At 45.8% G+C, this 25,812-nt stretch overlaps 1 protein-coding gene across 3 annotated transcripts in view; it reads right to left on the bottom strand.

Moving 5' to 3' along the window:
* Positions 1–25,812, bottom strand: part of sgsm2 (small G protein signaling modulator 2) — a 290,127-nt gene that overhangs the window by 74,798 nt on the left and 189,517 nt on the right. For 2 of the 3 annotated variants that reach the window (XM_085964840.1, XM_085964841.1), the window contains exons 3-7: positions 17,834–17,996; positions 14,214–14,372; positions 10,836–10,903; positions 8,047–8,192; positions 5,884–6,018 (exon numbers count right to left, since the gene is read on the bottom strand). In XM_085964840.1, coding sequence (XP_085820966.1) covers positions 5,884–6,018; positions 8,047–8,192; positions 10,836–10,903; positions 14,214–14,372; positions 17,834–17,996 — 671 coding nt within the window. Of the gene's footprint in view, positions 1–5,883; positions 6,019–8,046; positions 8,193–10,835; positions 10,904–14,213; positions 14,373–14,457; positions 14,545–17,833; positions 17,997–25,812 lie in introns of those variants that run through there. The other variant, XM_085964842.1, reaches the window with a different exon arrangement.

Genomic DNA, 25,812 nt, shown 5'->3' with positions numbered 1-25,812 from the left:
TCAAAAAACACCTCATTGGCTGTAAAGCACCTTGGGACGTTCGGTGGTCGTGAAAGGCGTTATAGAAATGCAAGTCTTTCTTTCTAGTGTTAGTTCTCAGCTTGGCCACCAGGTGGAGCAACACCATGGCAGCAAAGCTGTGGTCGAGTGGCTGCAGCACATCTGCCCTGGAAATAGCTGGATGCCCAAAAAAAGGGGTTAAAGTGGAAAAAACAATCCTCCTTTCCAGCACCGACAATCCCCTTTCTGATGAGCACAAAAACAGCAAGGAGGTAAACATGTTTTTTTTAATAATTCTAACAATGCTGCCAAATTAGGTAGATACAGTCTCTGCTCATACCTTTAGATTAGGTTGTGACAACTTAATTCTCGAACCCAACTGAATATTTCCATTGCATCTCAGTATATGTCAATAGAATTAATTATCCATCCTGTCTCAGGAGATTTAAAACATCGGTGATTCTTCAGCATTTGTGATAACACTTTCAGATAGACAACATTAAGTTGAAATAAAACCACCAACAGCTTAAAGAAAATTGTCAGAATTTCCCAACTACACCATATTTTCTCATTTTTTTAGCCATATTTTGGGATGATAAAAAGAAAAAAAGACTTGCATTTTTATAGCGCCTTTCATGACCTCAGGACGTCCCAAAGCGCTTTACAGCCAATGAAGTACTTTTTGAAGTGTAGTCACTGTTGTAATGTAGGAAACGCGGCAGCCAATTTGCGCACAGCAAGCTCCCACAAACAGCAATGTGATAAATGACCAGATCATCTGTTTTTTTTAGTGATGTGGATTGTGAGATAAATATTGGCCAGGACACCGGGGAGAACTCCCCTGCTCTTCTTCAAAATAGTGCCGTGGGATCTTTTACGTCCACTTGAGAGGGCAGATGGGGCCTCGGTTTAACGTCTCATCCGAAAGACGGCACCTCCGACAGTGCAGCGCTCCCTCAGTACTGCACTGGGAGTGTCAGCCTAGATTTCTGTGCTCAGGTCTCTGGAGTGGGACTTGAACCCACAACCTTCTGACTCAGAGGCGAGGGTGCTGCCCACTGAGCCACAGCTGACATGGCAATGATGGCGATATAAACTTCAGAAGCTGAGCACAGGGTCTCAGGTTAGTGAGTACTTGGGGGGAGGGGGGGCGGTGGGAGGAGAGGGGGAAATCAGATAGCATTCTAGCTCATTACCCAGCTGGAACGTGTGTGAGTGCGTGCGTATGAAGATCAACTCCCCCGCCCACCGTCAAATACCACTATTTATAGCTGTAATTATATAGGCTGCAACATGGCTACTTGGGCGAGATAACAGAGGTGGGCTGGCTGGCATCCCAGCCAGGAGTCAATACCTTCAGGTGAGGAGAGGAGAAAAATTTGGGGAAGCGGGGGGAGAAAGTCCATTATCGCATGAGAATTCAGCAAGGTGGCTCATGCTGGTCTGACAAGTTAATTAGTATTCAATGAGTGAGTGCTGTTAACATCAAATCACTTGTTTCATTCTCTCTGATTCACTGGTGATCCACTGTATCGATTGTGCCAAAGCTTAACTGGGATTTGATTTTTCTTTAAATGGTCTGGCTGTATGCCAAAGCAATTTAAAATAGATTGGACTGTCAGATCTCAAGACACATTTACTCAATCGATCTATACAATAAAAAGTTAGATTTTTTTTTAGTTCTATTAAAATTCGGATTCATCAACTTACTGACGAGATCATTTCACTGCTTCTTGATGGGGGTCACTGCTGGCACAACTTTGGGAGACTGATGGCGGATCTCTGGAACGCTGATTGCCAGGGGAAGTCTGTGCAAGCGGATGCTGTAATGACATGGGGTCCAAAGCTTTGAGCTTGTAACGTAACCCCATTCATTTCACTGGGAGGGGTTCGGAATCAGCGGATTCCCTCTGCCAACATGCGATCTAATCACCACAGGAGGGTACCCCAGGCGCGATGGGTACTGGTTCATGCATTGCCTGCTCTTTTGTGAGGGTACAGTAAGTAACCTAGTGGTTATGGCATTGGAGTAGCAATCCAGGGAAATTGGAAGTTCAAATCCCACCATGGTAAATTGTGAGACTGAATTCAGTGAAATCTGGTAAGTTTGTAGGCTAGCAATGTTCCCTCTAAATTGTCTTAGATGTGCGCAGCCTGTTTATTTCAATGTGCGTTTCCTTTAAGTTTCTGTGCATGCGCCGTGTTTCAAATGGAAATTTAAAAAAATCGAAAAGCTCGCCTGACATTTTAATTCACCGCTCCACCAGCCCCCGCCCCCCCCCCCCCCACTCTGACCTCTCCGTCCTCAGCCTCTTGCATTGTTCCAACGAAGCTCAACGTAAGCTCGAGGAACAGCACCTCATCTTTCAGTTAGGCGCTTTACAGCCTTCTGGACTCAACATTGAGTTCAACAATTCGAAAGCATTGAAAAGCTGGCAGGCCAGCTGCGCGGGGTCACTGGAATGCCGCGCAGCTCTCAGGGCACATTGCTAGCGCGGTGCCAGGCAGATTACTGCATGCACATAAGAACTAGGAGCAGGAATAGGCCACTTGGCCCCTCGAGCCTGCTCCGCCATTCAATAAGATCATGGCTGATCTTGAGCTCAAAGCCACTTCCCTGCCGACTCCCCATAACCCTTCACTCCCTTATCTTGCAAAAAATCTGTCTATCTCCACCTTCAATGTATTTAATGACCCAGCCTCCACAGCTCTCTAGGGAAGAGAATTCCAAAGATTCATGACCCTCAGAGAAGAAATTCCTCCTCATTTCATAAGAACATAAGAAGTAGGAGCAGGAGTAGGCCACACGGCCCCTCGGGCCTGCTCCGCCATTCAATAGGATCATGGCTGATCCGAACCTAGACTCACGTCCACTTCCCTGCCCACTCCCTGTAACCCCTAATTCCCTTATCTGCTAGGAAACTGTCTATCTCCGTTTTAAATTTATTTAATGTTGCAGCTTCCACAGCTCTCTGGGGTAGCAAATTCCATAGATTTATTACCCTCTGAGTGAAGAAGTTTCTCTTCATCTCAGTTTTGAAAGGGCAGCCCCTTATTCTAAGATTATGCCCCCTAGTTCTAGTCTCACCCATCAGTGGAAACATCCTCACCGCATCCACCCGATCAAGCCCCCTCACAGTCTTATATGTTTCGATAAGATCGCCTCTCATTCTTCTGAATTCCAATGAGTAGAGGCCCAACCTACTCAACCTTTCCTCATAAGTCAACCCCCTCATCTCCAGAATCAACCGAGTGAACCTTCTCTGAACTGCCTCGAGGGCAAGTATATCTTTTCTTAAATGTGGAAACCAAAACTGTACGCAGTATTCCAGGTGTGGCCTCACCAGTACCCTGTATAACTGCAGCAAGACTTCCCTGCTTTTATACTCCATCCCCCTTGCAATAAAAGCCAAGATTCCATTGGCCTTCCTGATCACCTGCTGTACCTGCATACTAACCTCCTGTGTTTCATGCACCAGGACCCCCAGATCCCTTTGTACTGTAGCACTTTGCAGTTTCTCTCCATTTAGATAATAACTTGCTCTTTGATTTTTTCTGCCAAAGTGCATAACGTCACACTTTCCAACATTATATTCCATCTGCCAAATTTTTGCCCACTCACCCAGCCTGTCTATGTCCTTTTGCAGGTTTTTTTTTCGATTTAAAAGAGTGCCTCCTTATTCTGAAATTATGCCCCCGAGTTCTAGATTTCCCCACGAGGGGAAACCTCCTCTCTGCATCTACCCTGTCGAGCCCCCTCAGTATCTTATACGCTTAGACCGCTTAGAGGAACATTGCCAGCGCCAGAAACAATGACCATGAACGCTACCAGATTGTCATAAAAAACCCAACCAGTTCACTAATGTTCTTCGAGATTTTTGCCATTCCCATTTGCAACATTTTATCTTTCCTGCCTCTTACAAATGTACAGTATGTTCTTTCAATTCCTTCTAACCCCCCCCCTCCCCGCCCCCGACTCTGCACCTGTTTAATATCTGTTACATCTCCAGCTTTTTCCAGTTCTGATGAAGGGTCCCAGACCTGAAACATTGACTCTGTTTCTCTCTCCACAGATGCTGCCTGGCCTGCTGAGTATTTCCAGCATTTTCTGCTGTTATTTCAGATTTCCAGCATCCGCAGTATTTTGCTATTGTGTCACTAATGTTCTTCCCTGCCACTCCTACCTGGTCTGACCCAAGTACGACTCCAGTTTCACACTATTCAGTTGACTCTTCATGGCCTATGGGAAACAGGGTGTGGGCAATAAATGCTGCCTTGCCACTGGTTGCCCACATCCCAAGAGCAAATATTGGCCCGTATTTTCCGATGCCTACGGGTGAGTACGAGCTGTGTACACACCCGTAGGGACATCGGAAATGCCGGTTTCAGGCATGCGAAGCGCATGCGCTGAAAACCGGCATTTCCGATCTGGAGAAGGGCCTCTGCGGGCGGAGAGTTCCGCTTTATGGAGACCCTCCGCCCGCTGAAAACCCTTAGAAATCTTACGTCTGGTAAAAGCAGGCAGCGTAAGGTCTGCCTTTACCAGCATAAGAATTGAAAAAAGTTAAAAAAAATGTTTATCACTCATTTATAATTTTAAAATACTTTTAAAAAAGTTAAGTTTATTTTTAGCCCCGTAAAAAACTTTTAATTATTTTTTTCAAAAAATTAAATTTTTGTTTAAAATAGTTAATTTAATGTAATTTCAACTCATTTTAAAAACGTGATGGTTTTTTAAAAATGTATTTAATGTTTTAGTGTGTTTTTGGGGTGATCTCCATTCATATATTTGACAGGTCTATCTGTCAAAAGTATGAAGGGAGATTCCCTTCTCCTATTGGCTGGCCTGGCCCACGTGATCCCAGGGACGCTTGCGAAACGCCTGCGCCCCTGGGATACGTGGGCCCTGCGCATTTCGACTGCGAAGGGGCCCAGGAGCGGAAATAGTCGCACCTCGTGAGCCCTCAGGTAAGTTCGTAGATTTTTTTCCGATGGGGGCATCCGCACGCAGGAAGCCTCCGAACGGAAATTACGGGCTATTGTTTTAATGCATTCAATGACCCATTTATTTCAAATCATGAATTTCATGCAAATGCATTAACCAGTACACTACCAGAGGAAATTAAATCCCCTAAAGCACTCCCTGTAAAGTAGACTAAACAGAATATAGATTTGTGCTGGTGAAAAGCTTAAAAGGAGGAGAAAAGGGAAATATTGGTGAGATCCCTATAGTTTAAAAAAAAATTCTCATCCCTGTTTTCAAATCTCTCCATGGCCTCACCTCTCCCTATCTCTGTAATCTCCTCCAGCCCCACAACCCCCCCGAGATATCTGTGCTCCTCTAATTCTGCCCTCTTGAGCATCCCTGATTATAATCGCTCAACCATCGGTGGCCGTGCCTTCAGCTGCCGAGGCCCTCAGCTCTGGAATTCCCTCCCCTGCAAACCTCGCTACCTCTCTTTCCTCCTTTAAGACGCTCCTTAAAACCTGCCTCTTTGAGCAAGCTTTTGGTCACCCGCCCTAATTTCTCCTGATGTGGCAGGGTGTCAAATTCTGTTTTACACTCCTGTGAAGCACCTTGGGACGTTTTACTACGTTAAAGGCGCTATATAAATACAAGTTGCTGTTGTTGATGTAAGCTCACTTGGGAGGGAGCTCTCATTGGAATTTTTGTTCAGTTTTTCTGTCAATTTTGTTTCAAATATTTTTTTTTCTTAAAGGATGCTCCTGCTGTCACTAAAGGGTTACAATATTAAGCAAAGCTGGGAGCGAGTGTACAGCACTATCGAGCTGTTCGTTCCGCTGGGCGCTACTGAAGGCTCGCTGATGATTTTGGTAACCCTATCATCAGAGGTCAGGTGTTTCTTGCTATGCACTACTTACTGGCTGCACAAGTACATTATTTTTTCCATACAGCAGATGTGTTCTGGAATTCTGATGCAAGGACTCCACATATTCCCTCGCCGAAGCTGCAAATTTATCTTCTGACATGCTTCCACTCGAGTGACGCTTTCTTATCTGTGAAAAAAAAAACAAAATTCACCGACTTCATAAACAACCGAACGCTATGTTACTGCTCTTGCTCGTTCATCAGCCCGACATCTGGCACTCCATCCATGTGGGGATTAGTCATTCGCGAGTGTCAGCACAGGCTACTTGACTGTGGGGCCAACCTCAGCCCAGCCCAATCCTTACCTTACCTCCACACACGCCCAATTACAGCAGTAATCAAAGCAACTTTTCCCGTCCCTCATACAGGCAAGTGTAGTGGCCCCCTCCTGCTACACTGGCCAAGATCAGCTAACAACAGAGACCGGAGGTTGAACCTGGGAATGTCTCATTTCCATGGTCCAGCTACTGACTGATCCGCCGGGAGCCGCATCGTTAAATCTACACCCATTTATCAGATCAGAGGACCTCCTCGTGGGACTGCTCCTGGGCCTGGCCCACAAAAGGCCATTAACTGGTCCAGGCAGCGGGCGCGTGGAGGGGGGTCGTTCGGCCCGACTGCCTGCCTCTCTTCCGCGGCCATGTTTGCGCCCAGGTGGCCCTGGAGATGGAGCACATGGTGTCCGCCGGCACGCTCGAGGCCTTCCGCGACCGGTGGGCGCCGCGGGGACTGGAGTGCATCGTCACCCTGGCCAATGACATTTTAATTTAATCTGTTAAGGTTCCTTTAAAGTTTTATTAGTTACAGTCAATTTTTTTTAATCACCCAACTAAAAGAGAACACCCATTTATCACTTAATAAGCTAACAGAATGCAGAGATGTTAAGCAATCACACGAGATAAATTTGTATGAAGGCCGTTTGGCGTATTTGATCTCATTCACCCAGAACACCAACCCTACCACCTCCCCTTCGCATTATCTAGCTGCGTCTTCAATGAGTCCTGTATCCTGGTTTTGAACACCCTACCTGAGGAAGGACGTTCTTGCCATGGAGGGAGTGCAGCGAAGATTCACCAGGCTGATACCTGGGATGGCAGGAATGACGTATGAGGAGAGATTGGGTCGATTGGGCTTGTACTCACTGGAGTTTAGAAGATTGAGAGGGGATCTCATCGAAACCTACAAAATTCTGTCAGGCCTGGACAGACTAGATGCAGGAAGGATGTTTCTGATGGCCGGGGAGTCCAGAACCAGGGGTCATAGTTTAAGGATAAGGGGTAAGCCATTTAGGACTGAAATGAGGAGGAATTTCTTCACCCAGAGAGTGGCGAACCTGTGGAATTCTCTGCCACAGAGGGCGGCGGAGGCCAGTTCATTAAATATATTCAAGAAAGGGTTGGATATATTTCTTAAGGCAAAAGGGATCAAGGGATATGGGGAGAAGGCAGGGACAGGGTACTGAATTTGGATGATCAGCCATGATCTCATTGAATGGCGGAGCAGGCTCGAAGGGCCGAATGGCCTACTCCTGCTCCTATCTTCTATGTTTCTATGTAAACCCATCCCGCCTGTTGATCGCACGCTTTTGTGTAAAGGGATACTTTACGGCACCTGTCCTAAACTTTCCTTCCACAACCTTGAACCTGCACCCTCCTGTCCTGCCGCCCCGGTATATCCAAAAGTATAGCTCTGGGTTTGCTTTCTCTATCCCATGAAGTATCTTGAATATGTCTATAAAAGGCCCCCTATGATTCTGCTCCCATCAAGGCTGCGGCATACCAGGTTGTCCCTCACAACTTATCCTTCTCATCCGTGCGGAATCAGTCTGCTCGACTGTCACCGTGTAATCAGCAAGCGGCAATACTAATGAAGCAACAAAAAAAAAACCCTCTGTTGCAACTTGAACAATTAGCAAAGTAATTTTCCTCTCCAGATCTATAATGCTTTATTTATTAGATCGGACCCAGTTCCATTAATATAAATACTAAAAGAAAATACTGCAGATGCTGGAAATCTGAAATAAAAACAGAAAATGCCGGAGATACTCAGCAGGTCAGACAGCAGATGCTGCCTGACCTGCTGAGTATCTCCAGCATTTTCTGTTTTTATTCCATTAATGTAAATGTGTGTTAAACAGATTTCAGATCGACTCTTACACCAAGTGCGGGCCGTTTGGATGGGGAATCCTGGTGTCCGTGTGCTCCATGAATGCGGTGTCTCTGCACCAGTTCATCTGCCGATGGATCAGTCCAGTAATGGTCAGCAGTTTTAAGTTTTGTGTACTCTAATGCACAGGGACCAACTGTAACAGGAAGCATACAATAAAATTAATTCTCTTTTTGGACTAAAGCAGAACAAGGTCAACCTGAAATCAGAATACAAACATAAATTACAATAATTTAAAAAAAATTTTTGGCAGCGTGCGAGATACATTTGCTTATGCCAGTTGCAAGAAGGCGGTCCCAATGAAATGGCGTTCATTCCCGTGTTCCCCAGACCTGCTCCAAGTTGGGACTGGGTCCCACTCAATGCACAAGTTACTGATTCTCTTCACATACTCTCCCACGATACAAGCAGCAAATGTGTTGGGATATTGGGACATTCTTCGCCAGGTTGGCCCAGTTTTTAAAAGAGAAAAACTGATCTGGCTTTGTGCACAGAGGTTAGCCCACATGGGTACCATTCAATGCCCCAGCACTTCTCTTCAGAAGTGGGGATACCAATCAGATCGGAGGTCAACACAGTTTTGGTCCTCTCCCAGTAACTGGCATAAGAATGGCATTGGGAGGGGCTGGGGATTGGTCATTTGCCTTGGTTGAGAAATAGCAAGTGAACTACAAAAAAAGTGGAAACAACTCCAAGTGGGAGATAAAAGAATATAAATACATTAAAAATAACAATGATTCACTAATTTGAGACAGCACTCAATGGTCACTACCTGTGCCCCACACTCAGCTCTCAATGGTCACTAGCTGTGCACCACACTCAGCTCTCAATGGTCACTAGCTGTGCCCCACACTCAGCTCTCAATGGTCACTAGCTGTGCACCACACTCAATGATCACTACCTGTGCACCACACTCAATGATCACTACCTGTGCACCACACTCAATGGTCACTAGCTGTGCACCACACTCAGCACTCAATGGTCACAAACCTGTGCACCACACTCAGCACTCAATGGTCACTAGCTGTGCACCACACTCAATGGTCACTACCTGTGCACCACACTCAGCACTCAATGGTCACAAACCTGTGCACCACACTCAGCACTCAATGGTCACTAGCTGTGCACCACACTCAGCTCTCAATGGTCACTAGCTGTGCCCCACACTCAGCACTCAATAATCACTACTTGTGCACCACACTCAATGGTCACTAGCTGTGCACCACACTCAGCACTCAATGGTCACAAACCTGTGCCCCACACTCAGCACTCAATGGTCACTAGCTGTGCCCCACACTCAGCACTCAATGGTCACAAACCTGTGCCCCACACTCAGCACTCAATGGTCACTAGCTGTGCCCCACACTCAGCACTCAATGGTCACTAGCTGTGCCCCACACTCAGCTCTCAATGGTCACTAGCTGTGCCCCACACTCAGCACTCAATGGTCACTAGCTGTGCCCCACACTCAGCACTCAATGGTCACTAGCTGTGCACCACATTCCAAGGCCAGATGCGGTCCACCCACCAACTACACAGGATCCAGCGGCAGGACGTCTGTCCTGTACACTGGTTCACTCGTGAAAACACTACTCACAACTCACTCTCACCAACAGGGTTCACGAGCTGCAGCTTTTTCGTACACACAGAGTAACTGCTGTAACTCACTATCAGTGGTGTAATCCCATCTATTAACTCCACACCTGTGGCGGTAAGTGATTACAGAAAGTAGAAAGCGCTATTCCTTTAATCTGTTCCCTTTGGGACGCACCAGCAATTACCACAAAAAAGTCGATTTGAAACAGTTTATGCTTTCTCAATGGCTCAGTGAGATTATTCAGTAAGTACACTGAGTCACACACACGGAGAATGTCCCGGTCTGATGCCAAGTTATTATAGAGTTAGCTGATTTTACAACTTGCTGTCTCTCGTCTTACATTATTTCTAAAACACCTACGGTACCTTGGCTAATATTTGCGTGAGGCAGCAGGCTTTGCGGCCATCAAAAAGAAAGACTCGCATTTCCACAGCACCTTTCACGACCACCGGACGTCCCAAAGCGCTTTACAGCCAATGAGGTGCTTTTTGAAGTGTAGTTACTGTTGTAATGTAAGGAAATGCGGCAGCCAATTTGCGCACAGCAAGCTCCCACAAACAGTAATGTGATAATGACCAGATAATCTGTTTTAGTGATGTTGATTGAGGGATAAATAACGGCCCAGGAATAACTCCCCTGCTCTTCTTTGAAATAGCGCCGTGGGATTTTTGACATCCACCCAAGAGAGCAGACAAGGCCTCGGTTTAACGTCTCATCCAAAAGACGGCACCTCCAACAGTGCAGCACTCCCTCAGCACTGCACTGGAGTGTCAGCCTAGCTTTATGTGCTCAAGTCCCTGGAGTGGGACTTGAACCCACAACCGTCTGACTCAGAGGCGAGAGTGCAGCCCACTGAGCCACGGCTGACACATCAGCACCTGATATCCACATACGGGCACATTCAAGCGCAGGTTCCCAAATAACTGAGGTCAACTGCAGCACCTGAACCACTGCTCCCCCCCCCCCGCCCCCCTCCCCGAGATCATCTAAATTGGCACAGCTCGTTCAATCCTGCGTGGCTCGGTCCCATACAGGGCGACGCACTTACCCACTGGGTGGTCGAGGAAGCAGCGTGCAGGAATTTCTAAATTGTACACAAATTCCTTATTAACAAAAAAAAAGTCTCTCTCCCACTTTATGCATTTAGTAATCATTAAAAGAATATTAATTCAGAAGTCTTACCAAGCAGAGAAGCCAGTATCGGCCCGCAGACTGGATCGGACATTAGAGCTTGTTTTTCGTAATATTTACTAGAAGGGATGAAATGATATCACAGTTTTTATATCCGAGAAATACAGGCAGCGCCGCATTGAAGAGGTAAAGGCTTAGAAATTGGATCAGGGCGCAATTCCGGTGCAGCGCACGCAGCGAGCGCCTGGTGATGGCGATGGCTGGTCCACGGCTCAGGGGCGCGCTTCCTGTTCCTCCTGGCTCCACATTCAAGCAAGTAAAAATCTTTAAACTTACCGTTTGCCTGGCAGCCTCCCGGGGTCCCTTTAAGGACCCGCTGGCTTGGCTACTGTGCGGTCAGTCTTAAACGAATTTTACAAAAGGGGCCTGTGACAGACGTTGGGGCGTCAATTTGCATAAGCAATGGGCCATCTCCAGTATCAGGCAGGCACCCTGGGCGACGGGTGGCGTAACCGATATGGCATGCGGTGCATTTCTGACGCGGGTCGTGCGCGTGCGAACTGCCATAAGGACCCGGAGGAGCCCGTTTTATGCCTGCACAGCGCAACTGAATATCTAGATCAAAATGTTTGAAATCACACACATAAATAAATCAGGTGCAGAATATTAGAAAGGCTTACATTTATATAGCGCCTTTCAGAACGTCTCAAAGCACTTTACAGCCAATGAAGTACTTTTTGAAGTGTAGTCACTGTTGTAATGTGGGAAATGTGGCAGCCAATTTGCGCACAGCAAGCTCCCACAAACAGCAATGTGATAATGACCAGATAATCTGTTTTTGTTATGTTGGTTGAGGGATAAATATTGGCCAGAACACTGGGGATAACTCCCCTGCTCTTCTTCGAAATAGTGCATTGGGATTTTTTACATCCACCTGAGAGAGCAGACGGGGCCTCGGTTTAACCATCTCATCCGAATGACAGCACCTCCGACAGTGCCGCACTCCATCAGCACTGCACTGGAGTGTCAACCTAGATTTTCGTGCTCAAGTCTCTGGAGTGGGATTTGAACCCACGATCTTCTGACTCAGAGGCAAATGCGCTACCAACTGAGCCACAGCTGACACTAGATAGCATAGATGGAAATTAATGGCTGCCCTCCTTGGAATCTGAATCTTTGAATTTAAAGCTGGTTGTTGGTGCAGCATGTTGGTGTAAAGGCTCACTGCATCACGGGGCTGCAGGAGGCGAGTTTGTGGCTTTGAATTCAATCTCAGCTATGCCGCCTACAGAAGGCTTTGAGAAGAGGGAGTGTCCAAGAAAATCCTAGGTCAATTGAACCAAACTTGTTTTGACACATCTCCTAGAGGCTGGCAACAGCAGCATTGGCAATTGACTGGCGGCAGCTCATCTGGGTCCCCTAATGAACTGGGGATAGGCGAGTGGTACCTCGCTGCAGGGGAGAATAGGGACAGAGTGCCGGGCAGACCGATCGTGGCATGGACCCCCACGTCCGGAGGCGCAAATAAAAGTTTTTTTTTTAAAATCCGACTTTTCTTTTCAGGGCGGCCGGCCACCTCACCTTTAACTTCCGCCCCGCTAGTGGCCGGCTGCCCTGCTCGCGTCCCCTGCCATCGCCCAGCGCTGCTGCAGGGTGGCGAAGGGGGAATTTTTGTGCCGGGGCGCTACGCCCGGAGATGACGTCATGATCTCCAGGCGCATGAGATCGGGGCGCAACCCAGTAGCGCCACCGCTAACCTCCTGTGGAATTTGGCGGGAGGTGCGGTCAGCACCACACCCCATTAGTGCCTCCTCCCACCCCCCTCCGTGGGAGGCGCAAAGCAGGGGAATTTCTCCCCCCAATTATTTGGTGGTGGTTGTGGTTCAAAATTGATTAGAGTGGAACCCTAACTACAGACCATAAGGCAGGGTTTCCCTGGCTATTTGGGGATTCCAGCTTCTGACTGGTCTATAGAGACTATGGGCTGGATTTTGATTGAGGAGGCGGGTAGGAGGCGGGACTACAACTTTCGGGGTTGTAGTCCCGCCTCCATCGAGTTGTGGCCAACCCACGCGATTTTCACTTGATTGACCTTGTTGAGCCTGCCCAGCGGGCTCAGCAGGCCGATTAAGGGCCACCCGGCAACAGGTGACGTCACAGATTGACATTTCATCTGTCAAAAGCTTTTGACAGATGAAATATCAGCATTTGACAGCTGTGACAATCTGTACTCCAAGTTAATTCCTTCCTCTCAGGATTTAGAGATCTCTCCAGAACAGAAAGCTGAATGCTGCAACTTTTGACAGCTTGCGGCCATTCTGCTTTCTGTGCCGGTGAGATGAGGGACTCCCGAGACCTGAAGGAAGGAAGGCTGTAAAGGTAAGTAAATGTAAGTAAAACTTCTTTAAACACTTTACACACACCAAACACACTTACCTCTGAACTCATGCACCCATCACTCACCTGAACACCGGACATCTCAAACCCTCCAAGCCCTTCAGCCCGACGGTCCACCTTGCTAACTTGGCGTGGTTTGGAGCTGTCGGGAATCCCACACTTCAGCAATAAAAATAGTGATTAGGCTAAAAACTGCCTGTTAACTACCTGTTAACAGGCAGTTAATTGGCACTAATCCCCTTCCCGCCTCAGGGAGGCGGGTCCCAGCACAGGTCGGGTATCCGTCTCCTTTGAAACTGGCATGGAGGCGGGTTGGAGGCGGGATGGGTTCATGCCCCCCGATTTTGAGATTATAAACCCCCCACATGCCTCCAGTCCCGCCTCCATGGCCCAATGAAAATCCTGCCCTATGTTTTCAGCCTGTGAAAATAAGATCCAGTTGTTCCATTATAAAAATAACATGGCCTTCAAATAAAATGCTGGCATCCCAACTCTACCTGTCTCCTGGATCCAACACCCTGAGCCCTGCTGGCCTTTTGGTCTGAAGTTAAGTACAAGAGTTGCATGGACAGTCAATTCTACCAGGCACTGGGATCCAGATAACAATTTAATCTGCTGGAACAAGAATATCGCGTCTGCAAAAATCACTTCAAATACTTAATTGAACTTTGGCTGGTTGATGCAAAATCGATGCCCAACTCTCATGAACGTTCGTGCAGTTAATCGAGGTTCCACTGTGTATCTAATTAAATATCAGATTCTACTTGTGTTGAGGTCTGCCATTACTTCAGTTGGTTTCAATTGGGTCAAGGGGGGGGGGGTAAATGGGGTTGAGGTACAGATCAGGCAGGCTCTAATTGAATGGTGCAACAGGATCGAGGAGTTGAATGGCCTCCTCCTGTTCCTAAGTTAACATTGTTTGAGGGGCAAGTGTTCCTGTCCCTGCTCCACTGTAGTCAGTGGTGGTTAGCCAGGGCTGCTGAGTTAATACACTGGATGTTTGTGCTGCCGTCTACACATTGGAAATCCTACCTGGAGTTATCAACAATGTACTGTACGATTTTATCCAGGACCTTCTCAAACAAGGCTGTGCGCACCCAGATGTGCTTGATAGCTTGAGGTGTAAGGGTTGAGCACTTGGATATTGATCCCTGCCTCTTCAGAGATTCCTGTCCATTCGACTGGTTTTTCCTGCCAATACATAAAAGAGTTTAAAATTTTAAAGGAATCAAATCAGTATCCTCATTAAAAACCAATTGTATAAATGCTACTACACCTGTTGAACATATGGGCCCAGAAATTCGGGTCCCCACGGGTGAGTACGCACGGGGTACTCACCCGTAATCCCAATGGAAGTGCCATTTTTTTGCATGCACTGTGCATGCGCGGGAAATCGGCACTTCCGTTCCCCTGAAAGAAGGGGTTCAGAGGTCGAACACGTGCGCAGGAGAGGCTGCGCGTGCGCATCGAACTTACGTTTTTTTTGCAGGTTTTCCCGGGAAGGTAAGTCTCCAGGAGTTAGACATTTAAAAAGCAGTCGCAAGGCCTGATTTTTACAAGGTAAGTGGTGAATTAATTAAAATTAAAACATTTTTTTCCACAGGTTTATTATTTTTAAATACTTTAAAGAAAGGTAAGTTTATTTTTAGCCCCGTTAGAAAATAAAATTATATTTTTCAAAAATTTAAATTATTGTTTAAAATAGTTATTTCATGTAATTTATAGTTTATTTAAAAAATGTGATTTAAAAATTTTTTTATCTGAAGATTTAGTGATGTTTTGGGGCTTATAGTACTTATAAGTTTGACAGCCCTTCCTGTCAAACTTATGAATGAAGCATTCCCTGCACCGATTGGCTCCCCATGGCCCACGTGATCCCAGGGAACGCATCGAACTAACTGCGCCCCTAGGATACGCAAGCACTGCGTGCCGGCAGTTGGAGGAGGCCCAGGATCGGAATTCCACGGGGGCCCACAGCTCAACGGCCGGCGCGCAAGGTAAGTGCAGGTCAGGGGGCTTGCACCCGCGGGAAGCCCCCGACCCGAATTTCTGGGCCATGATCATTTTTATGTGACTTGAGTCTGCAGATCAGTTAAAACCTCATCTTATTTACTTGAAGTTAATTTCATACAACGTGCGTGCTTTCTGTGTAAAGACCACATTTCAAAACTTTCAGTTTTCCATCATTAGCCACAATATTTCTATTCAGACATGATTGGTAAATTCAAACCCTTGTGATGGAAGTGAGTCACACACACACCAGAAAGGTCCAAGGCTCAATTCCCCCAGTTTATGCTATGTTGGCCGTTCTCAGCTGGGTTGGCAGTGGGCACACTACCTTAAGGTCTGTGGGCTAGGGTTGGTGAAGAAAGGAGCCCGAGGTACAAAAAATAATCGAAAAACGAATGGAATCACAGAAACCCCACAGTGCAGATAGAGGCCATTTTCGGCCCATCGAGCCTGCACCAACACATATCCCACCCATTCCCCGTAACCCCTACACCAACACATATCCCACCCTATCCCCGCGTATTTAATCCCCCCTAACACTAAGGGTCAATTTATCATAGCCAATCAACCTAACCTGCACATCTTTGGACTGTGGGAGGAAACCGGAGCGCCCGGAGAAAACCCACGCAAACACAGGGAGAATGTGCAAATTCCACACAGACAGTCACCCGAGGCCGGATTCGAACCCGGGTCCCTGGCGCTGTGAGGCAACAGTGCTAACCACTATGCCACCGTGCTTTATTAGCCTTTATAATGAGAGGGCTAGACTATAAAGGTGAAGGAGGTTTGCTGCCGCTGTACAAAGCCCTGGTTAGGTCACACCTGGAGGACTGTGTACAGTTCTGGGCACCACACCTTGGAAAGGACATATTGGCCTTGGAAGGAGTGCAGCGCAGATTCACCAGATTGTTACCAGGGCTCCAAGGGTCAGATTATGAGAAGAGATTCCATAAGCTAGGTTTGTGATCCTGGAATACAGAAAGTTAAGGTGATTTGACTGAGGTTAAGAGGATTTTGTAAGGAATTGATAGGGTAGATAGAAACTTTTTCCACTGGTGCGGGGGTGTCTAGGACAAGGGGACACCACCTTAAAATCAGAGCCAGGCCATTCAGGAGAGAAGTTAGGAAACACTTCTTCACACAAAGGGTGGTGGAAGTGTGGAACTCCCTCCCGCAAAAAGCAATCGATGCTAGCTCAATTAACAATTTTAGATCGATAGATTTTTGCTAAACAAGGGTATAAAAGGGTATGGGCCAAGGCAGGCAGATGGAGTTGTTACAGATCAGCCATGATCTCATTGAATGGCGGAACAGGCTCGAGGGGCTGAATGGCCGCCACCTGTTCCTAGGTGTTCCATTCCTGATTGCTAGCCGGTGCATCCTGCTGGACAGTGCTTGTGTGGACTTTGGGCGAGGACAGGGCCAAGTCCGACAGTGATGCTCCCCATGGGGGGGTGATGGACAGACTATAGTCACTGTCTAGGCTCACACATGTAGCATGGAATGGTATTAAAGGGTGCCACTCCCTAGCATCAGTCAGTGCTTTGATGAGGAGAAATTAAAAACACATATTTTCATCCAACTGTATGATACCATGAGTGAACTATAAAACATGCTGGCTGATATTAAACATGGCTGAGAAAAAAGATTCAAATTTTACAATCGATCATATATATCTTTAATGCTTTACCCGCTTTTAATTTACTTGTTAATTGCAGAACTGGTGTGTCCAGTCTGAGTGGCTAAAAAGTTAAGTCAGTAAATTAAGTGATAATTAGGTAACAAATGAAATCAAGAGAGGGAAAATCATTCTTGTGCACATTGACTGTGCAGGAATACTACAGTAAGATGGAGAGAAACAAGGCTATAGTCAGAGTGACCCTGTTCCAATGACCATTCCAACTGGCACTGTTCCTTACAACACTGACCTCTCATTAGGATAACCTGTAATACCCACTGCTGGTCTGTATCCCACCTCAGCAGCAATGTAAATCACTGTCACATACTCTTTGCTTCTCTCCCTCTCCCTCTCCCGATATAGTGATGTTTAGATAACAACAGAAAACGCTGGAAAAACTCAGCAGGCCAGGCAATATCCGTGGAGAGAGAAACAGAGTTAACGTTTCAGGTCGAAACCCTTCTTCAGAACTGAGAAAAAAGCAGGAAATGAAACAGATTAAAAGGCCAGTTTGGGGGGCTGGGAAATGGGGGAGGGGATGAAAGAACAAAAGGGAAGGTCTGAGAGGTGAAGAGACATTAAGAGATATTCAAGGCGAGACGAGATGGTAATAGGACAGGTAAAGAGACAAAGGATGGCTCTAGATGAAGTGTGAAATGCGCTGGCAGAGTGAGAGACAGCTGCCATGTGGGAGAGAGAAAGGAAAAGGAAAAGGCACAAACCAAAAGTGTGGATAAAAAATATATAAAAATGATAGGGGCCGAGGTTATGATCTGAAATTGTTGAACTCGATATTGAGTCCGGAAGGCTGTAAAGTGTTATCGTACTACCGTAATGTTTAGATACTTCAGTTAGTGAAGCCGAACTGGACTTTGGCAGAATTCCCTTGCTGCAGGTCTCTCTGAAATCCAAATTGAGACCGGCCTGGCTCGGAGTTCACGGGTAACCTCAAACCCCCACTTACTTGTTGTCCACCTGTTGCTGTAGTTCTTGAACTTTCTTGCACAGGTCTCCGGCTACTGGGTAGACTTTCCCAACCTTTGTAAAAAGCGCGGCTACTTTGTCACTCCGGAGAAAGCCAGCAGCCCGGCGCTTCAACATGTAGAGCAGACAGGCCTCCACAACAGCTAGGAAGAGAAGAAAGGAGGTTTTGTCAGTCGGCAGAGTCTTTCCAATTCACAACCAATTAAAGAGGTCACTTCACCAAGAAAGTGAAGAGTATTTTTTTTTTGTTTGCAGCCAGTTAAATGTCTTATCCTGCAGTTTTTATTTGCTAGATTTCCCGTGCTCACAGTTAACCTGTTGTTATATTTAATGGATAACCTGGCCGGTTTCTTTAAGGTCACTGCTTCAAATAGACAAATCCAGGTCATTGTTCCGATTTGTAAACTGCTAAGGCCTCCCATAGTGTTGTTTTCTGTAAGGCAGATGACGTGCTGTTTTGTAAGGATAGGAGTTTAAACCATGTAATACGTAAAGTACTGTTCTGCTGCTAAGTTGAAGCTGTGTCCTACAATATCTAACTACTATTACATAAACACTAAGTGTGATAATAGTTTAATTGCTCTTCAAGTTGATCGATCAGCACTGGGGACAAAATGCTGGGGTGAGAGAAAAAAGGAAATGGAAGTCTCGTTCTGAGGTGAGTGAGAGGCTAGCGATATTGGCCCAGAATCTGTGGTCAGCGGTGAAGCAAAGACATTCGCCGCTGGCCCCGAAGAAAGCTGCCCGCAGGAATCTTGCGATCTCCGCGCCGAGAAGTTTGCCTTTATCGATGTTCAATCGATTTCAGCGCAGTGTAATGGGAATTCCCTAGTGCGATGCTGCTGGGACGTCAACAAGCTGTCTAAGCAGCCAATCACATTGCAGACAGGGAAACAGGAAGTGAAGAAGTTGCTTTTATCCGAACTTTTGCATCCGGATTAATGTTACAGAGCAAAACAAAGATCTGGGCTCTCACATGGGGATAAGGTAGAACCTGGACTATCGTGAACAAACTTTCAAAAAATATAAATTTTTTTAAGTTTCTTAAAAATTGTAATTTTTATCTTAATGGAGAAATTTGATACTCTGCTGTCAATACACTAGTAAAACCCCAGTTACACCTATTCCAACAAGGCTTAACATTTACTGCGGAAAAGCTCAAGTTTTCATCTGGTTCACTGATTACCGGCTATGGGGGAGGCGGGGGTGGGGGGTGTTAGGGCCACAGCGAAGTCTGTGTCGGCAATGATATTTTGAGAATATTTAAGAGTCGAATGTCACACTTGAACGAGCTGAATATTTTACTTAAACTACTTTCCTCTGCTCCTTGAGCCTCTAAATTGCAATAGAAATACTTTATGTGAAGTTATGTCTACTTTTGTATGGGTTATGAATGAAATCACAATGATACAGCACCAAAGGAGGCCATTTGGCCCATCGTGTCAGTGTTGGCTCTTTGAAAGAGCTCTCCGATTAGTCCCACTCCCCTGCTCTTTGCCCATAGCCCTGCAAATCTCACCTTTTCAAGTGAATCTTACTGCAGATTTTCTATACACACATACAGACGCACACACACAATGGCTCATCTGTTATATGCAAGGCAAGAGTACTAAATGTGTTCCTAATAAACCTGTTCTTTTCTGTGAAAGAATGTAGGGAGGAACTCTCTACAAATAGAGTACTTTTTGTTATTCTGCGCATTCATCAAAGTATTTCTCAGCAGCATTAAGCAATGGGGATTACAGAAAACACTGCGCAATTATCTTAATTATACGGCATTGAAAACATTACCAAGCCTCCCCGCGCTTCTCACGCTCTAAAATGATTCCGCATTAAAAATGCAAAGCATTCCATTCAAAAAGTGAGCTGAACTGCAAATATTGTTTGGTGCTCGGGATGACAAAGGAGTGAATGAGACACGCTCGCACTTCCTGAAAGCCGAGATCATTATTCTTTGTTATTTTCTGAGCTATTGGTCTGAAAAAGTTCCGTATGGAAATATCATTATATTTAATATTAAAAGGGCTTTTTGCAATTGACCCATAATTAACTCTGGGTACACTGAATATTGATCTGGCCTTGTGTGCCATAATTTCAATGATCCGAAACATTCCATTACCTCTAGTACTTGACTGTATAAGCTGAGAGGCTTGAAGCTGCAGGCAATTCTTGGTTAATGCAGCCAACTTTATTTCAATGCTTGTGTTTGATGATTACGAATTTGGCTGGGAGGGAAGCCTCAGCGCACATATGACAGGAAAACTACCCATAATGACCACTTTTGGGGCCAACATCGGGTAGCCATTAAAAAGTATACTGGTGGTCTTCCAATATGACTTCAAACGGGATTCATTGATTTTAGCTGACAATGAATATATAGAGGAGCAGTCCTTATGATACTACAGGAAACTTTCTGGTATCCGGCACCGATGGGACCGAGCTGGTGCTGTTAGATCAAAACTGCCGTAGAAACCAGCGCTAATGTTAAAACATATACGGAACTCAGAGCTCCGTGTGAAGCAACAAACCCTGTTGCTTAGCAACAGCTTCAAAACAGTCGGCGCAGCTTGCAAGCGTCTAGCTGAAGCTGTTGCTCAGCTACAGAGACGCTTGCAGAGCCAGGACTGGAGAAAAGAAGCAACGAAAAGAAAAAAAATTATCTGAACCGACTCCTGAATTTTGCCAGTAGATAGAGCTTTCCGGACATTTAACCTCCGGATAAACAAAAGTTTCCTGTATCCCACTGCCCAAAACTTGTGCAGGAAAAGAGGATGAATATCTTCCAGTACACGTGACACATGTTATGACATCTCAATCCAACCTTACAGAGCACATATGTCAACATTACAGGAACACAAGATATTTACAGATGAGGCAGGGCTTTTGACCCACCTCAATTCATCCATCCAGAAACACCCTTGTCCTACTCTCACACTTTACTTTAAAGAAAGATCCTGGATATACCTATTCCATACCCTTAACTCTCTCGTGTACCTCTAAGATGTCAGTTGCCTTCCTTCCAACAGAGGGACCTGGGTGTTCTTGTGCACCAGTCACTGAAGGAGAGCATGCAGGTGCAACAGGCGATTAAGAAGGCAAATGGTATGTTGGCCTTCATATCAAGGGGGTTCGAGTATAGGAATAGGGATACCTTACTACAGCTGTACAAGGTGCTGGTGAGACCGCATCTGGAGTATTGTGTACAGTTTTGGTCGCCCCATCTGCGGAAGGATGTTCTTGCCATGGAAAGAGTGCAGCGGCGATTCACCAGGCTGATACCTGGAATGGCGGGAATGACCTACGAGGAGAGATTGAATAGTTTGGGCTTGTACTCACTGGAGTTTAGAAGATTGAGAGGGGATCTCATCGAAACATATAAAATTATGGCAGGCCTGGACAGGCTGAATTCAGAGAGAATGTTTCCAATGGCAGGGGAGCACAGAACCAGGGGCCACAGTCTAAAAATAGCGGGCAAATCATTTAAAACAGAGATGAGGAAGAATTTCTTCACTCAAAGAGTGGTGAGCCTGTGGAATTCCCTGCCACAGAGGGCTGTGAAGGCTAATTCAATAAATATTTTCAAGAGAGAATTGGATATATTTCTGAAGGCTAAGGGGATTAAGGGTTACGGAGAAAAGGCGGGGACGGGGTACTGAACTGGTAAGATCAGCTAAGATCTCAGACGAAGATCAGCCATGATCTCATTGAATGGCGGAGCAGGCTCGAAGGGCCGAATGGCCTACTCCTGTTCCTATCTCTATGTTTCTATGTTTCTATGTTTCTATGACTTGCCTTTATATAGCATCTTTAGCATCAAAAAGTGTCCCAAGCTGCCTTTCCAGGATGAAGTCTCCCCAGTCTTGATTTGTAACTCTGACCTCCAACTCTAGCGTTCAGGTTCATGGCTCCTTCTCTGCACTGCTTCCAGCACTTGAACTCTCCAAAGCAGTTCCCATAAGTAGGGAAAGTGCGACATCCCGAGGCAAATTCCATAATTTTCTACACTTGCCATGTGTCTTGGCCTTTATTACAAGAGGATTTGAGTATAAGAGTAATGATGTCTTACTGCAATTATATAGGGCCCTGGTGACACCGCACCTGGAGTATTGTGTACAGTTTTGGTCTCCTTACCTAAGGAAGGATATACTTGCCATAGAGGGAGTGCAACAAAGGTTCACCAGACTGGTTCCTGGGATGGGGGGATTGTCCTATGAGGAGAGATTGAGTAGACTAGGCCTATATTCTCTAGAGTTTAGAAGAATGAGAGGTGATCTCATTGAAACATACAACATTCTTACAGGGCTTGACAGGGTAGATGCAGGGAGGATGTTTCCCCTGGCTGAGGAGTCTAGAACCAGGGGTCGCAGTCTCAGAATAAGGGGTCGGCCATTTAGGACGGAGATGAGGAGAAATTTCTTCACTCAGAGGGGGGTGAATCTTTGGAATTCTCTACCCCAGAGGGCTGTGGAGGCTCAGTCGTTGAGTATATTCAAGACAGAGATCAATAGATTTTTGAATATTAAGGGAATCAAGGGTTATGGGGATAGTGCAGGAAAGTGGAGATGAGGTAGGAGATCAGTCATATTGAATGGCGGAGCAGGCTCGAAAGGCCAAATGGCCTCCTCCTGCTCCTATTTATTATGTTCTTATGTGTTGCGTGACTTGCTAAGATGAGTACTGCAATTTTCCATAAAAAGTCCTAAAAAATGCCAGTTTCTAGACATATCCGAGTGATAACAGATCCCTTGTTCTATCCAGAAGTCTCTAGATCTCATGTATGTGACAAACGTAAAAGATGCTTTTGGCGGTGCTAGGCTTGAATTAAAACATCAGTACAAAGTAGAAGTGTGCAGGAGTGACAAAATTGATGTCAAGATGTTTTGGTGACCTGCTCAAGGTTAGAGATGTCTAAAGTAGGAATGAAAATGCTGCAGCTCTTCAGCTCCAACTTAATGGGCATAACGGAAAAGGAAACAATGCAAGCGATGAGAAGAAACTGTGTCACAGGGTGTTGCACTGAGCCACATCATGTCCCCTAATTTTCTATTATATATTCCAGTCCCCATGATTAATTTTCTACAATTTAAGAAACAGACACTGGCTGATTTTCTGTGGGCTGACAATACGTAATGTATCAGAAATGGACCCACGGTACCAACATCGGCTTCAAATAAGAACATAAGAAATAGGAGCAGGATTAGACCACACGGCCCCTCAAGCCTACTCTGCCAGTAAGATCATGGCTCAACTTCTACATCAACTCCACTTTCATCATCATCAACAACAACAACATCTTGTATTTTCCCAGCCTATTCTTGTCATGAATCTTATCATGACTCATGAAGTAACACTGGGCGGCCAGCTGGTGGCGCCGTCCAAGGAGTATAAATACTCAGGCGTGGGCCCAGCTTGCTCAGGATGTTTCTGTAACCAGGAACTAGTGATGTAACTAGAGCTCATGGTTGTGAAACAGTTGATTAAAGCCTTGTTTTATACTCAAACCAAGTGCTCAGTGGTCTTTTTACATCAATTCCCATATCACTTGATTCCCTTAGTGCCCAAAAATCTATAGATCTCAGTTTTGAATATACTCATCGACTGAGCATCCACTGTCCTCTGGGGTAGAGAATTTCCAAAGATTCACAACCCTCTGAGTGAAGAAATTTCTGCTAATCTCAGTCCTAAATGGCTGACCCCTTGTCATAAATCGCAACTTCTACAAGAAGTACTACTGAACGGCCAGCTGAGGGCGCCGCCCAAGGAGTATAAATACTCGGGCGTGGGCCCACCTTGGCCAGAGACAGTCTGGAAACAGGAAGCTAGTGACTACTAACTAGACCTCCATGCTTTGTTACAAGTCGATTAAAGCCTTGCTTTATGTACAACCAAGTGCGTAGTGAGTCTTTATTACGTCACCCCTTATCCTGTGACCCCGTGTTCTAGAGTCTCCAGCCAGGGGAAACGGCCCCTCTGCATCTACCCTGTCAAGCCCTCTAAGAATTTTATATGTTTCCATCAGATCACCTCTCATTCTTCTAAACTCCAGAGAATATAGGCCCATTCTACTCAATCTCTCCTCAAAGGACAACCTTCTCATCCCAGGAATCAATCTAGTAAATCAAAACTGTACACAGTACTCCAGGTGTGGTCTCACCAAAGCCCTATATAATTGCAGCAAGACTTCCTTACTCTTCTCCTGCAACCCCCTTGCAATAAAGGTTAACATACTATTTGCCTTCCTAATTGCTTGCTGTACCTACATGTTAACTTTCTGTGACTTGTCTACAAGGACTCCCAAATCCCTCTGCATACCAACATTTACTAGTCTCTCACCTTTTAAAAAATATTCTACTTTTCCATTCTTCCTACCAAAGTGGATAACTTCACACTTCCCCACATTATACTCCATCTGCCTCCTTCTTACCCAATCACTTAATCAGTCTATAGCCCTTTGCAGCCTCTCTACGTCCTCCTCACAGCTTACTTTCCCACCTGGCTTTGTATCGTTAGCAAACTTGGATACATTACACTCAGTCCCCTCATCTAAGTCATTGATGTAGATTGTGAATAGCTGAAGCCCAAGCACTGATCCTTGCGGTACCCCACTAGTTACACCCTGCCATCCCGAAAATGACCCGTTTATTCCTACTCTCAGTTTTCTGTCCCTTAACCAATCCTCAATCCATGCTAATATATTATCCACAACCCCATGAGCCCTAATCTTGTGTAACAATCTCATGTGGCACCTTATTAAATGCCTTCTGAAAATCCAAACATACTACATCCACTGGTTTCCCCTTATCTACCCTGCTAGTTACACCCTCAAAAATCTCCAATAGATTTGTCAAACACAATTTTCCTTTCATAAAACCATGTTGGCTCTGTCTAATCAGAGTGTGACCCTGTTACCACATCCCTAATAAGAGATTCTAGTATTTTCCCTACTATTGATGTCAGGCTAACTGGCCTATAGTTCTGGTTTCTCTCTCCCTCTTTTCTTGAACAGCGGGGTTTACATTTGCTACTTTCCAGTCCACAGGGACCATTCTAGAATCTAGCGAATTCTGGAAGATCAAAGTCAATGCATCCACTATCTCTGCAGCCACCTCATTTAAAACCCTAGGTGTAGGCCATCAGGTCAAGGGGATTTGTCGGCTTTTAGTCCCATCAATTTCTCCAGTACTTTTCCTTTACTAACATTAGGCCCTTGGTTACCCACAATTTCTGGTATGTTCTTTGTGTCTTCTACTGTGAAGACAGACACAAAGTATTTGTTTAACGTCTCTGCCATTTCTTTATTCCCCATTATAATTTCTCCTGTCTCTGCCTCTAAAGAACCCACCTTTTCTTTTGCTAATCTCTTCCCTTTTTACATACTTGTAAAAGCTCTTACTATCTGTTTTTATATTTCTTGCTAGTCCAATCGACCCAATCTCTCCTCATACATCATTCCTGCCATCCCAGGTATCAGCCTGGTGAATGTTCGCTGAACTCCTTCCATGGCAAGAACATCTTTCCTCAGATAAGGCGACCAAAACTGCACACAATACTCAAGATGTGGTCTCACCAAGGCCCTGTACAACTGCAGCAAGACATCCTTGTTCCTGTACTCAAACCCTCTCGCTACGAAGGCCAACATGCCATTTGCCTTCTTAACCGCCTGCTGCACCTGTATGCTTACCTTCAGCGACTGGTGCACAAGGACACCCAGGTCTCGTTGCACTTCCCCTTCTCCCAATCTATTGCCATTTAGATAATAATCTGCCTTCCTGTTTTTGCCACCAAAGTGGATAACCTCACATTTATCCACGTTATATTGCATTTGCCATGTTTCTGCCCAATCACCCAACAAGTCCAAATCATCCTGGAGTTTCTCGACATCCTCCTCACAGCACACACACCCACCCAGCTTTGTGTCGTCTGCAAATTTGGCCTATTCCTGCTCCTATTTCTTATGTT

Source organism: Somniosus microcephalus, chromosome 22 (assembly GCF_052327205.1).
Source record: "Somniosus microcephalus isolate GS21.2 chromosome 22, FLI_Smic_1.0, whole genome shotgun sequence".
Classification (NCBI taxonomy): Eukaryota; Metazoa; Chordata; class Chondrichthyes; order Squaliformes; family Somniosidae; genus Somniosus; species Somniosus microcephalus.
Note: the sequence above shows the minus strand (reverse complement) of the source record. Positions and strands in the feature narration are given on the sequence as shown.